Source organism: Tyto alba, unplaced genomic scaffold, assembly GCF_018691265.1.
Source record: "Tyto alba isolate M040663 unplaced genomic scaffold, T.alba_DEE_v4.0 Super-Scaffold_40, whole genome shotgun sequence".
NCBI lineage: Eukaryota > Metazoa > Chordata > Aves > Strigiformes > Tytonidae > Tyto > Tyto alba.
In genome coordinates this window covers 21,847,474-21,860,652 of record NW_024881316.1, presented here as the reverse complement: position 1 = coordinate 21,860,652, position 13,179 = coordinate 21,847,474, and the positions used below count along the sequence as shown (strand labels likewise).

At 35.0% G+C, this 13,179-nt stretch overlaps 1 protein-coding gene across 1 annotated transcript in view; it reads right to left on the bottom strand.

The window, feature by feature from the left end:
- EYS (eyes shut homolog) overlaps positions 1 to 13,179 on the bottom strand; it is a 1,055,438-nt gene that overhangs the window by 56,364 nt on the left and 985,895 nt on the right. The window contains exon 43 of the mRNA XM_033002767.2: positions 2,727 to 2,899. Coding sequence (XP_032858658.1) covers positions 2,727 to 2,899 — 173 coding nt within the window. The remainder of the gene's footprint in view (positions 1 to 2,726; positions 2,900 to 13,179) is intronic.

The following is a 13,179-nucleotide window of genomic DNA, read 5'->3' as shown; positions in this document are numbered from 1 at the left end:
TGTCAGTAGGAGCAGCAATGCTGGCATGAAATCTGCAGTTCTATTTGGTACGTTTTCTATATTAGTTTTATCAAATAATCACTGTAACATCTTGCACATTTCTTGGTGATGAAGGCCAACTATTATTTGATAAACATTTAGGAGAAACAAGCTTTTCTTCAGTGTTTCAGACACAAAGTAACATGCACTTTTTTATTAATTTTAATATTACAGACCATATTATTGTATATTTTAAACAGGAGATGATTAATTAAAAATGCATGTGCCTAGACTTTAAATTTTATGGACCATTTATTTCTCATAAAATTATCTGGGCCATTCATTTTGTTTTGGTAAACAATTAAATTTGACTTCTGTTTCTAATGTAATTTTTATTGCTCTATCATTGTAATTAGTCAATCTATCATTATCTTAAAATACCTCACCAAATGTATGGTTCTGATGCTCGTAGGGCTCTCCCTAAGGCTGCACCCAGTCTTCACTGTGTTTTGCGGCTCTGTTTCTCCTCTCTATTCAATTTTAACATATGTGATAAAAAGGCCTTTTGCAGATCATTTTAAGTTTCAATGCAAAGTTCAGCTTGACAAGACTTCTGTCTTTCCTCAGTTTTTTTCTGTTCCTTCTAAACTTTTAAGATAGAGTTCAGTAAAATAACTTCTTGTATTTCAATAACCTTTTATGTTTTGGGCTTATTGACCTGAGATTTATACTCTGGCCTATGAAGCTGGGTGTTCTTCCTTGTTTTGCTTGCTTAGAGTGATGATCCAAGCAGAGTTTTCCCTTTCCACTCAATAAAATTTCATTCTTTATGTGCTTTCAAAGACTTCGGCTCTATAGTCTAATCAAGATAACAAATTTCTGTACTTTCTCTCAATTTAGGCTCTCTCAATTTTTACTCAGACTCTCAATTTAGAGACAGCTAACTACAAAGTGCTGCAGAAGAGCCTCATTGAACAACTACATGGAAAAAGCATTAGATGATACTTAGTGTTGACAGAGGTAAATTGGGGTAGATTACAGAAACAGACCCAGACTTAGATACAGAATGGTGGGCTCTGAACTCACCATCAGCATTCAAAGAAAGAGGTGTTAAGAGTTTTAATAAGCAGTTTTATGAAAATGTCAGTGTACTCATAAAAGGAAATAGAATGGAAGAAATGGTTAAGAAAAGGACAGAGAGTAAAACAGAAAAATGTCAAACACCACCGTATAAAGCAGTGGCATTATCACACCTTGAATATTGCAGTCAGCTCTGGACCTTCATTTTAAAGAGGATGCAGTGGAGCAGAGAAGGAACAAAGAAAGGCAGCCTGGATAGCTAAAGATACAGCATGGCTGATGGTCCAAAAATTACTGAATCAACTTAGACTATTCAGAAATAATTTTGGGAGGGTTATAGTACAGATATACATAAAATCAGGAGAGTCATGGAGAAGGTGAACAGGAAAACATTCATAAAAAAGGGAACAACTCTGAAACATTCGTTCTAACACAGAAGCTTGAGGCATTAATGACATTAGCAATTGGTACAGTTAAGCAAACAAATGGAAGTACTGATGCACAAGCTATATACTTGAGCTCTGGAGCTTTCTGTCATAGGATGTTGTATATCAAGTTTACATGGACTGAAAGACCAATTAGAGAATTATATGGAAGAAAATAAATCTATCAAGGGCTAACCCAGGTACCAACCCCATCACATGAGACCCCAATGTCTAGTGCTACTGCAAGTTAAGAAAGATTACCAAGGAAGTACCATACCTGTTTCATACACTTGCCTACAGATTTGCTACTGGCTATCAGTTATCAGGGTTAGATGAAAACATGGATAAAACATAAGCATTCATCTACTGAAAATTTTGAAAATTAGAATTTTAAATAAGAGCTAAAGATGTATATGATATGACGAAAAAGACAATGTAGACTTTGATCTGACCTGAACATTGCTTAACATTTATTTTAAAAGGCACTTCATATGCACTGCTGAATCAGCTCAGAACCATATACACAAACTTGGCAATCATTACTTCTTGCTATATTGAGTATTAGGGGAAAAGAATACCTTGGATGCTCACACACAGGGATTTCCGACCTAAAACAATCATTATAATCAATCTTTGAGGAACAAAAGACCTTCAACTGATAATATTAGTCAAAATGACCATTTTACTTTGCTTTATTAATTTCCCTTCATCCTGTCTCCTGTTTCATAGCAAAGCACTTGGTAAATCTTAATTTGTTCTTCTTTTTGGCTTAAGAAATTAATCAAATTTTATCGCCTGGTGGCATTTTTACGATCCAGAAAGTATTGTTTATGCACTCCTTTTATTTACAAAATGTACAAAGTAATGCTCCCCTAAGTAGAGGAAAATCATACTACAAGAGAAATGAATTTCTCCAAAGGAGCTCGCAGTCATATCTCTCTCTCTGCTTTTCTCCAGGTAAATTACTAAAACATCAGATGCTACTTGGTATTTCCTAGCTTGTATCCTCAGCTTCTTTGATCCCTCTCTCCCCTTTTCTCTGGCCAACACTTATGAAACAACATGTGGGGAGGGTGCTCAGCTCAGACATTATTTGCTTGTGACTGGATTTTGGGCTGTGGTTATAGGTGCGGGAGGTGGTCACTTTCAGTGTTTTGCCTTCAAAGAATTTGATTTGTTTCTTACCACAGCTTCTACGAATTATAGAAACTATGACCAATGCATGAAGAATGTGGTTCTTACCATCACTGCAGAGGATGCCAGATCTTCCATATGGACAAAGGCAAACAGCATCTCGCCTGGACTTTGGAAAACACGTAGCACCGTTTCCACATGGATTTTCATCGCAAGTCGTAAACTGGCAGAGTTTTCCAGAGTAGAGTTTAGGGCACTCACAAAACCAATTTTCTGCATCACTGACAAATGTAAATTAAAAACAAAAAAAGTATGTGTAAGTACTAAAACTCCCTTAAAAACCAGGATGGGTTTTACACTTACAGAAAATCAGTGACATTTGACTTTTGGTTGTGATATACTTCTTTGTCATTACTCTCTTACACTCTTAACTGATTTTTTTTGTAATTTTTATTTATTTTTTTCTGCTTGTAAACCTGACATTAGAGATGCCAGAATGCTGTATGGGTGACTTGAGTTGACAGGTTCTTTTGGGTTTAATTTTATAGTTTAATTTCTATTTCCTTACACGATAAGATATGTGACTTTTCTAACATCTTACTAGCTATTTGTGCTGCTGCTTTCATAATATAGTCAAAATAACTGCTACAGAAAAAAAGCTCTTCTATTACGTCTGAAAAAAGGAAAGAAAGTGAAAACAAAAAATGTAAAGTTAATAGTTTATTTTGCAAATGGAAACATTATTTGTACATTCAGGTATTATATATAGCTAGTGACAACACAGTAGGATGAAAGAAAAACTGAAATATGATTGCTTACAGTAGTGATTACATTGACATTGAATCAGAATAAACAGGTAATATCTCTGCTTTCATATATCTTATGTTCTGATTCATAGAAAGAATATTAGAATAGGCAATGGAAAAAATAACTTGTAATCTGTTTTGAGGGGTTATACAAACAAACATTTAGAAATGTGCATATTCTGTTTGTATCAAGTATCTTTTTTAGCATACAAAGATAGCACAATGGCAGATATGGTGGGAAAACCAAAGTCAGATAGGAAAAGCAGGAGTGTAAGACATTCTTATCTATCAATTATTATAATTTCGTTAAATGTCTTATTTGATTTTCCTCTTGTTTTATGACTGAAATTAGATGACAGCTATATAGGTCAGTTCATATGATTACTACACATCCTCAGTATTGAACAGAAACATGTCTGTCTTATACTTGATAAGGTCACATGTGCCTGTGGGTATGAATGCAGAAGACATGATGTGAGCTGTATCAAACCACAGTCATTATGTTTTTCCAGATAATAGCATAATTAGTAAGATGTTCAGTAATAAAATGTCAAATAACTGCGATCTCTAAAAATCTCTACTTATAATATGCATGCATTCAGGTCAGAGAAAATAATATGGAGCTGCAAGAACTCCTGTATTTTTTAAAAGAGGGAAATAAGTAAGTCTTGTGACTGTCTTTGTGCATAGCAGTTGATTAGTATGTTTCTAAACTGACCACCCGCAGTTCTGGGGAGCAAGGATCTCAGCTGGAGAGTCTACCAGAATGAATCTCATGAATAGTGCCTCCAGACAGCTTTGCAAAAGAAAATTGCTATCAACTGCAATAATAAATTTCTGTGTGTAGCCTATTCTATTTATAGATTTGCTGCAGACACCAGGAGAGGAATGTAAATGAGATACTGGATTGCTTTCGTTTGTGCAGCGTTTAGAACCCTGCTTTCAATGGTTTTAATATCAGCATTACACAGTTCAGCTAATTAAAAAAGCAACAATAAACTGCATTTTTCCTGGAAGTCTACAACTGATGGTGATGATTTCTAAGACTAGTTATCAGATATGTTTCTGTTTTGTTTATAAAAGAGAAGACAGCTCATCACTGCAAACTGACAAAATAGAGACTTTAGTCTTCACCTTTTAAAAACATGATTTTCATTCATTCTTCTATTGAGCTGTATATGTCAACACTGGTCATTTCTTTTTGTAGTCTTACTTTTGCTATTGTGGAGACGATTAAAAATAACTGGTCTCATAACAGATTATGAGGAATTTATTGTTATCAAAATGAGCAATGTTCTAATATTTCACTATTGATGCCATAACATCCTAATAGCAAAGAAGAGTGATTCTCAATGAGACAAAGAAAACAGTTTTTAAAACGTTCCACAAAATAATAAAAAGATTGAAAACATAACAGCTAACAACATAGAAAAAAATACCACAGCCAATTCACAATTATAAGCATACTGAAACATGAAGTCCCAAATGAGTGTCTCTCAAAACAGTGTCACTGTACTTGGTTTTGAAGAAGACAAGGTCTCTGATATTCTGCTGAATTAATCTCAGATACAGGAAACATACAATGCTTGAATAACCAGGAACTTCTTTCCTTCCTAGTGGATTTCATGATTTCATGATATCCTGATAACCTTTATAAATGCAAGAAGCAAATGAAAGGGCACAGCAAATCAGAACAGTGATGTCTTTTGCCTATACTGTACACTGTGAATGGTTCCAATAAAAGGGAATTGGATAATTACATACATGAGGTGAGGAAAGTGAGTAGTGCATGAAAGCAATAAGGAAAATATTAGAATTTTGAGGCTGCAAAATTAGAAACAAATTTGGAGTGTTTTGCTGAAATGTGTTATATATTTATATTGGTGTTTGAGTTTAGATCCAAAGCATGGTTTTGAAACAAACCCCCTTGTTTTCTCCAGTTGAAATGTCTTGGTTCAGATTTTGGAGTGGTTTTGAGAGTGCCTGAACTCAATTTCTTTCAGATGAGCCTGCACCAGAAGATTGGCTCACACTTTAGGTACTCCAGTTGCTAATGGGCAAACAGTCCATGGGCCAGACCAGGTCTAGTGTGAATTAGAGCTCCCTGAAACATGAATAATGGCAATGTTGGGTCCTCAGCACTAATCGATTTGCCCTGTAAATCTACTCCTATTAAACTACATTATCTGTTAGTATGGATGCAGATTTCTAAGCCATCAAAAGAAAATCAGGCAGCCATGATGTATATTATATATCAAAAAAGGTGAACTCCAAGAGTAGATAGAGAAAAAAACCTAACCATCCAGAATCATATGAAGGAAGAATGTTACAGTGAGAGAAAATGGGAGGAGACAGAAAACATGTAGAAGAGGAGTGGAAGAGACAAGAACAATGCTCCAATAGCACCATCACCTCACGGAACCAGCCTTATGATATATGAGGAAAAAAGTGTAAGGAAAATGAACTGTTCTCTGACATTCTTACAATCCTCCTCTGAAATGGTAAGGGACACAGTTTTCATTACCATTTCCCATGTTAAAATATCTGTTTGATCTTTGGTCTAGACATTAGATTGGAAAGAAAATCATCAAGAAGTGTTTGCATTATATGACATGATATTGGTAATTCAATAATACAGATTCTTCTCCTTGAATCAGTACTACATCAGTGACCTGATTTAATAAAATCAAAGTTTTGTATAAGATTGACACCTTTGGGATGCCAACACAGGTTTTGATAAAATTTTTTAAAAATATTGTATAATACAGAGGAGACTGGATTGTAAGACATTAATATTAGTCACAGATGTATTTAACCAAAGTTTTAGACTTTTAAACTAATTCTATTTTTTAAAAGAAAATTTTATAATCCCTCTGTACAATGTGTCATAGACATAATTTGTATTCTAGTGATACAGTGCTTTGGTTCTCCAAAACAGAGTATAATTTCCTACATGCCTGTGCTTTTTCCATTTCTAAAGTGCGAGCACTGTGCTCTGTGATTCCTACTGAGAGCACTGTTCATGCAGTTTGTGCAGTTGTATGTGAGAGGGCCTCCCTGAAAGGAAGCATGCTCAACACCCTTCAATCATGACAGTGCTAAGCTGAGAATGTCAAAAACTATGTGCCACAGTGAGTTCAATACTTAACGACACAAGTTCCTTTAGTGTTCTCACTATATTATCTGGGACAAAGCTATGGATGTTGGTGGGAACAGCTTCCCAAGCTGCTTCAGTTAATAAATAGTAGAGTAGATGTAATTCAGTTTATTTAAAAGTTGTTGGTATTATTTATTCCCACTGCCATTTTGGTTTTAATTACTGAAAACTGAAAGGAGCTTCATAATTTATCAATTTAAACTTTAAATTGAATTACTCTTCATGCAAAGATTTTTTAAATCTCTTTCTAGAAAATACCAAGATAATGTTAAGGTGATTAGGATCTTCCTTTGAAATATTTGTGTAATAGCCAAATCCACAGAAACTCATTGCAGGCAGAAGGATAACTTTATCTCACCAATACTCTTAAAAATATCAAAGGACAATATATAAAGGAGTCACTTTTCCTTCTGCACAGCAGGTGTTTCTCTAATATATAATATATCTGCCAGTCTTTCCTTGTATTATACAGCTCCCAAAAATCAATTCAGCTTTCCTGCTGCTTTAGTACTTTCACCCAGGTTTCCTCAATTACAGTATCTTATCTACATCTGAGTGCTTTTGTCAGCTTTACTGTTTTGAATAATTTTTTCCCCTATCAGGAATTATTATTCTGCAGGCTTTGGTGATTCACGCTGAATTTCCTTTCCTTTCACTGAAAGCACTTTCATATTGGGTTTGCATGGCAAGTTTTCATAGCAGGAGAGCTACAGGGGTGGATTCTGTGAGAAGCTGCCAGAAGCTGACTCCATGCCAGACAGAGCCAATGCAGCCGGCTCCAGGATGGACCTGCTACTGGCCGAGGCCAAGCCCATCAGTGATGGTGGTAGCACCTGTGGGATAATGTATTTAAGAAGGTGAAAAAGTTACTGCGCAACTGTAGCTGGAGAGAGGAGTGATAATATGTGAGAGCAACAATCCTGAAGACCCCAAGGTCAATGAAGAAGGAGGGGGAAGAGTAACCACTGACAAGCTCTCTTTAATCCAGGTCTAAACCACTTCTGAACTGAATTAATTTTGAAAACTCCTAGGAAAAATATTTCCAGATTTGTTCGGTGCAGTCTTTTAAAGCTTTTGCTTTAAATTTTCTTTGAGATGGGCTTATACTCAGAGTTATAATGCTTTTAGCATGGACTAAATAGGAACTTCCATCTAAAAGTATCTTCCAAATTCTTTGATCCAGGTTAAAAGCACAGTAGTAGGAGGGTTCCAATTCTACTTCAAAAGGGAGAACAGGAGTGACAAAAAGTTTCCAGCACCTTGCTTGCCTGATGCCAACATACAAGAAAGAGACCACTGAGTACAAAATAGTTCATATCAAACAGAAAATTAATTTATAGGACCTAGCAAAAAAAATTAATTAAATAGATGCTTAACCCATTCCACCCAGAGAACAGTGAGCATCTGCTCAATCTTATCAGTAAGTATATGTATATGAGTTTCCTTGAACAAGAATCCATTCCTGAAACAATACCTAAAATTTAGAATGTTTACAGGAGTTACGTTTGAGTTAGTTATGACTTGGGAAGGACAGAATTTAGTTTAGGAAAATGATGAAGGAGGAAGCGGTCTTGTTCATTGGCAGAATATCTATTTCAGATCTTCAAAGATATCATTATTTTAGGAATTTAGGATTGTCAAAATTTATTTTAAATTGTACTCATTCAAGTATCTCATACAGTATATCTAACTTTTCAGGATCATGAAGCCTCTTCTGGAGTCTTTTATAAACTATCTTTAACCTCCATTTTCCACTCGGTGAATATACAGGTGGTTCCCCATCACAAGAAGGATACACATCCATTAAAAAGTAAGATGCATAAAAAGTCCTGTCCTGTAATGTCACAATCCCTGTCACACAAGAGGATACACAATTGTGGTATCAAGTGCTTCTGGATACATAACACTTGATGGGAGGTTATTAAGGATCCCTCAGGAAAAAGTACAGCAAGCAATGGTTGGTGAGAACAATTTATGTGGGCAGCAAATCATTCCCTGGTCACATCTAGGAAGAAAAATAATGGTCTGTCAGGCTTGGTCCATCACAAGGGCTGTAATTAGCTCTGACACTACTCCTTTCCCCAATCTCCAATTCAGTCTTTTCAGTTAAAATTACATTTTCTCTTTCCTTGTGTTGTATGGGAAAAATAGTAAATAGATGTTATCATCTGATAAAATGTATTTATAAAAATGAAATGAAAAAATTTTTTAAAAAGTTGAAAGGCTATGATTTTGCTAATAAAAAATTAACAGTATATGAAACATGACCATGGAAGCACATAAACATTAGAAGCTTGATCTCCAACTGTCACTGAAATCACATGCTGGCTAACAGCTGTTTGTCCTTTGAAAGTCTCTCATAATTCCTTATGACAGAAATTTTCCAATTTCTTCCAGCAGACCCTAGAGCCCTAAATAGCCTTTGCTTCAATATATCTACAGTATGCAGCAGGACTCATGAGCACCATACCCAAAGCAGTAATACTGAACATTGGTGCGCAGCATGTTGCTTGTTGCACAGTTTTCATTAAACATGCATTGTATACTACCACTCATTTCTTTTAGAATTTTCAAACAATATTTCACACAAAACCACGGATTACTCCAATCTTAGATGAATTTACAGGTTATAGAACTATGTAACAGTAATTTCCAAGATTTAAAATTCTTGTCACAGAACAACTGCAGTTTGTCCCACTGATCATGAGGAGACAGATAACAAAACTGAAGAACAAAATTTAGAACAGTTTGTAAAATAACAACATTTAATTTAAAGTCACAAAATAATAATTTTGAACTACAATGACTATAATCTAAAACCAGAACTGTCTACTGTGGAAAGAGAAACAAAGTTAGTGTAAATCTAGGGGACAATTATACTGTCCTCTCTTTCTCAGTTTCTTCCTAATATTTTTTTGTTGTTTCTAAAACAGATTATTTATTTATGTATTTATTATTTTAAACTTTCATAGATGCAAACTCTTCCTATTTCATTCTGAACTCAACTTACAGAAAGAAGTTTTCATAGCCATTCCTTCATTGCATTCTCACTAGTTCTGATTTGCAACTCTAATAGTTAGTGGCTCATCATTTCCTTTATATCTTTTTAGCCCCCATTATCCTTTCTATTTTAGAAAGATTCTTAATCATAAGGAGTTGATCATCGGACTTTCTTGTAAGCTTGGTCTATGTACAACTCTGGAAGCCAGGAATCTCCTAAGAACTCACATAAAAGGATAAATTAGGCTTTGAATTTATAGGGGGGCATCATCACCTTCCCACAGTGATTTGCCATGTTCACACAATTAATTCCCAATACCTTCTGTTCATTCAAATGCACAGCCTTCTTTTCAATCCTATGTACCATCTCAGGTCCTTCAAGTTTTAACTCAGGCCCTGAACTTTCTGTTTCTAGCTCAACAAAATGGAGATCATTTTACCACATGCATGGAACAGAGTGTAATTTTTACATATAAGCTTTAATGTTTATAAAATATGTAAAACTAAACAAAACCTAAGCTATGAATAAAAACAGCAATTATAAAATGTACTATGAGAGAGAACCTGACAACACTGTGATGAGACAAGGTAAACCACAGCTGCTTTGAACTGACATAATCTTGACCATTCACTTTGGATATTCCCTTTTCTAATAATCCTACAAAAATCACAAGAGATAAATTCTGAATTTATGTGGAAAACTCTATCTTTCCACATTATATCTGCATCTTGTTTTTTTTGCAGTGATTGCCAAAAGAAAATTCGTACCTCATTTGTTCATTTCTTAATGAAAACACAAAACTGGGTACATAGGCATGCACTCTGCTTTTTCTCTGGACAACTAATAGAGCCATAAGAAGTTTTAACTGGGACAGAGCAGGTGTTATGATAATGCCTTTCCATGGAACTGGATGACTATGAGCCATACATTTACAACAATATTTTAACGTTAACGAGAAAGTCATATCTCTCCACTTTGACTATTCAAAGCCTGCATTTAGTTTCTATTTTTTTGATTGTATTTGGTGTTTATCCATGGGCCTTGGGAGCTTGTTGGGTTTTTTTCTGATTCTTTAAGCTGACACAGAAGATAGTATTCCTCCCTACATATCATACCAAGAAGCAGTAAGCATTCTTGGACAGATTTTCTCTGTGTTTGCACAGCAGCTAGAGAAATGTAGCCCCTTGTTCATTCTGCTTATGCATTACAGCAAATATGATTAAATAATAAAATAAACTATCGTATATTTTAAAATGTACTTTTCTTGTACCATGTTATGTTGTAATTAACATATTAAAAGTGCATCACTTATCTATTCAATAAAGATGGCAGTTCAGAACACTGTCTGGATTTTTGCACATTATTTGAAAGAGTATAACTTGAGATATAGCTAAAAGTAATTTGCCTGTAGAAAATATTTTTTGAAGCTCCTGGTCAAACTAAGTTATTGACTATATATACAGCATAGGAGGCTGTAGCTTCTCAAACATCAAATCCTAGGAATGTTGTGAGCTGAGTGTATTTCCATTAACACCTGAATCTAAACCTATTACAATGTTTGAGGTGATATATGGATGACACAAGCAATTGCAGTTAATGTATTTTCTACAAATTTAGTGCTTATGAAAGGTGGTAGATTAGCTGAAATTCTCTGGTTGGCAGAAACCAGATAATGTAAGTTTCCTTACCAATGACCAAGGTAATTTTTCTGCCACAGAAGGAAATTCACACCTCTATGCCTTTTCAATCAGTGGTTTCTTTGAGTGACAAGGGCTTTAACTCTAATATAGATAACTCCTAGAGAATTGAAGTAAGACTCGGGGAAGTTCCCAAATTGAATTAAGACTCTGGGAAGTTCTCAAAGAGCTTTGTACATGCCTCAGACTAGAACATGATCAGTCACATGATGTATCTGAATTGGTAGGTCATGTTTGAAGAACACTGATTTTCAGGAATCATTTCACATATACTGGGAGATAAAGTCTAGAGCTAATTCTTATCTCAATCAACAGTGGTGTTTCATCACTGAAGATATATCTAATTACACTGAAAGTATGGAATGTGTGGTGCTGAAATTGAGAGAAAAAAAATAATCTAGGCATCCTAGATCTTTGTGATTTTTAGAACAAGAATAGTAAAATTGGCCTCCATCAGGCATTGCACTCTCATACTGAATGTGATATAAAGACTTCCCACAACAACAAAATAAAAATTTTTTTTGACTTCCAAACCAAAACATCTCTTAAAGCTTCTGAGTGTCTATCCTCCGTCCATCTCTTCTCATCTCTTTGATAATCATTTACTTTCCCATTGTAGTCCAGATAACTTTCTCTACTGTCAGGAATAAGAGAGGAGAAGAAAGCCAAAATGCTGTGTTCTTGTGCATCCTTTCTCTGAGATGCCACCAGCTCTCGGGAGTAAGATATCCCTGCAGCACATGATTTCTGTTTATATATTAACTGAACTGGAGTAGGTTAAGGAAAATTTCATAAATTCCATTTGCCCATGGCTCTATATGAATATCTACAACTAATTCAAACTAGGCTATTTCTTTAAATGACATCAATGGTAGGTCACAAAAACTGAAACCAAAAAACAGTTAAGAACTTGCATTTGAAGGACCAAATCTTGAGTTGTCTACCACAGTTTTCTCCTCCTACTAATTAAAGGTAATGTATAGGAGACTGCACAAACCTTTTACAAAGACTAATTGCTTAAGCTTGCACAACTATTTGAACAAGACATCAAGAGAAGTGCTGCGTACTAGAACTACAGACAGCATTGCCTGAAGTAAAAAGTTAGAAATCACTGTGCTTTCAATTTTTCTTACAATCTAGTCTTTATCAATAACTTGAGTTCCGTCTTGTATGTTGACCTTTTACTTTGATTGTTGCCCCATGTCTGAATTTCACACGTTCCTGGATAATGTCTGTGACTTTTGAAGGATATAAGGTGTCTTAAAAACTGTGAAATCAAATGCTATAAAACTGAGTGTTGACATTTTTCAAACATGCAAGAACTGTAACTGTTAGAGATGCTCCATTGTTAAGAATTAGCATAGCTAGGTGATACACCAGGCTAAATTAATACAAAATGCAACAGAAAAGGTCTGTTTTGCAGCTGACCTTTATAATTGGTACAGAAGGCTATTTGTGTACCATTTTCTCAAAGAGAACTAACTTAAAATGCGATGGGATTAGTTTCTCTCTAGGTTGCACTCAAGAGGTCAGATAAGTCAGGTAGTCTGACTTATTTGCAGAAAAAGATAAATGACTATCTTGAAAAAATAAATTACAGGAGAATTTATGTTAGAGGAAAACCCTGGCATCACAGCATCATTAACAGTATCATTATTTGCTTCCAGACTTCCTTCAGAGAAATGAGTCAGTTCCTCTTCCTTGACATGAGGATGCTGATCCATTTCTTTACATTTATGCAGAAGAATAACAGGAAGTTATTCTGTTAGTCTGGTTCTATATATTATTTTGGAAAATTCAGGGGAATGGGGATAAGCTGTTCTTTTAAATTAGACACTTGAACTTACAAATCAATGACTAAAGTAACCCAAATTCAGACTGGAAATACATATGCAATCAT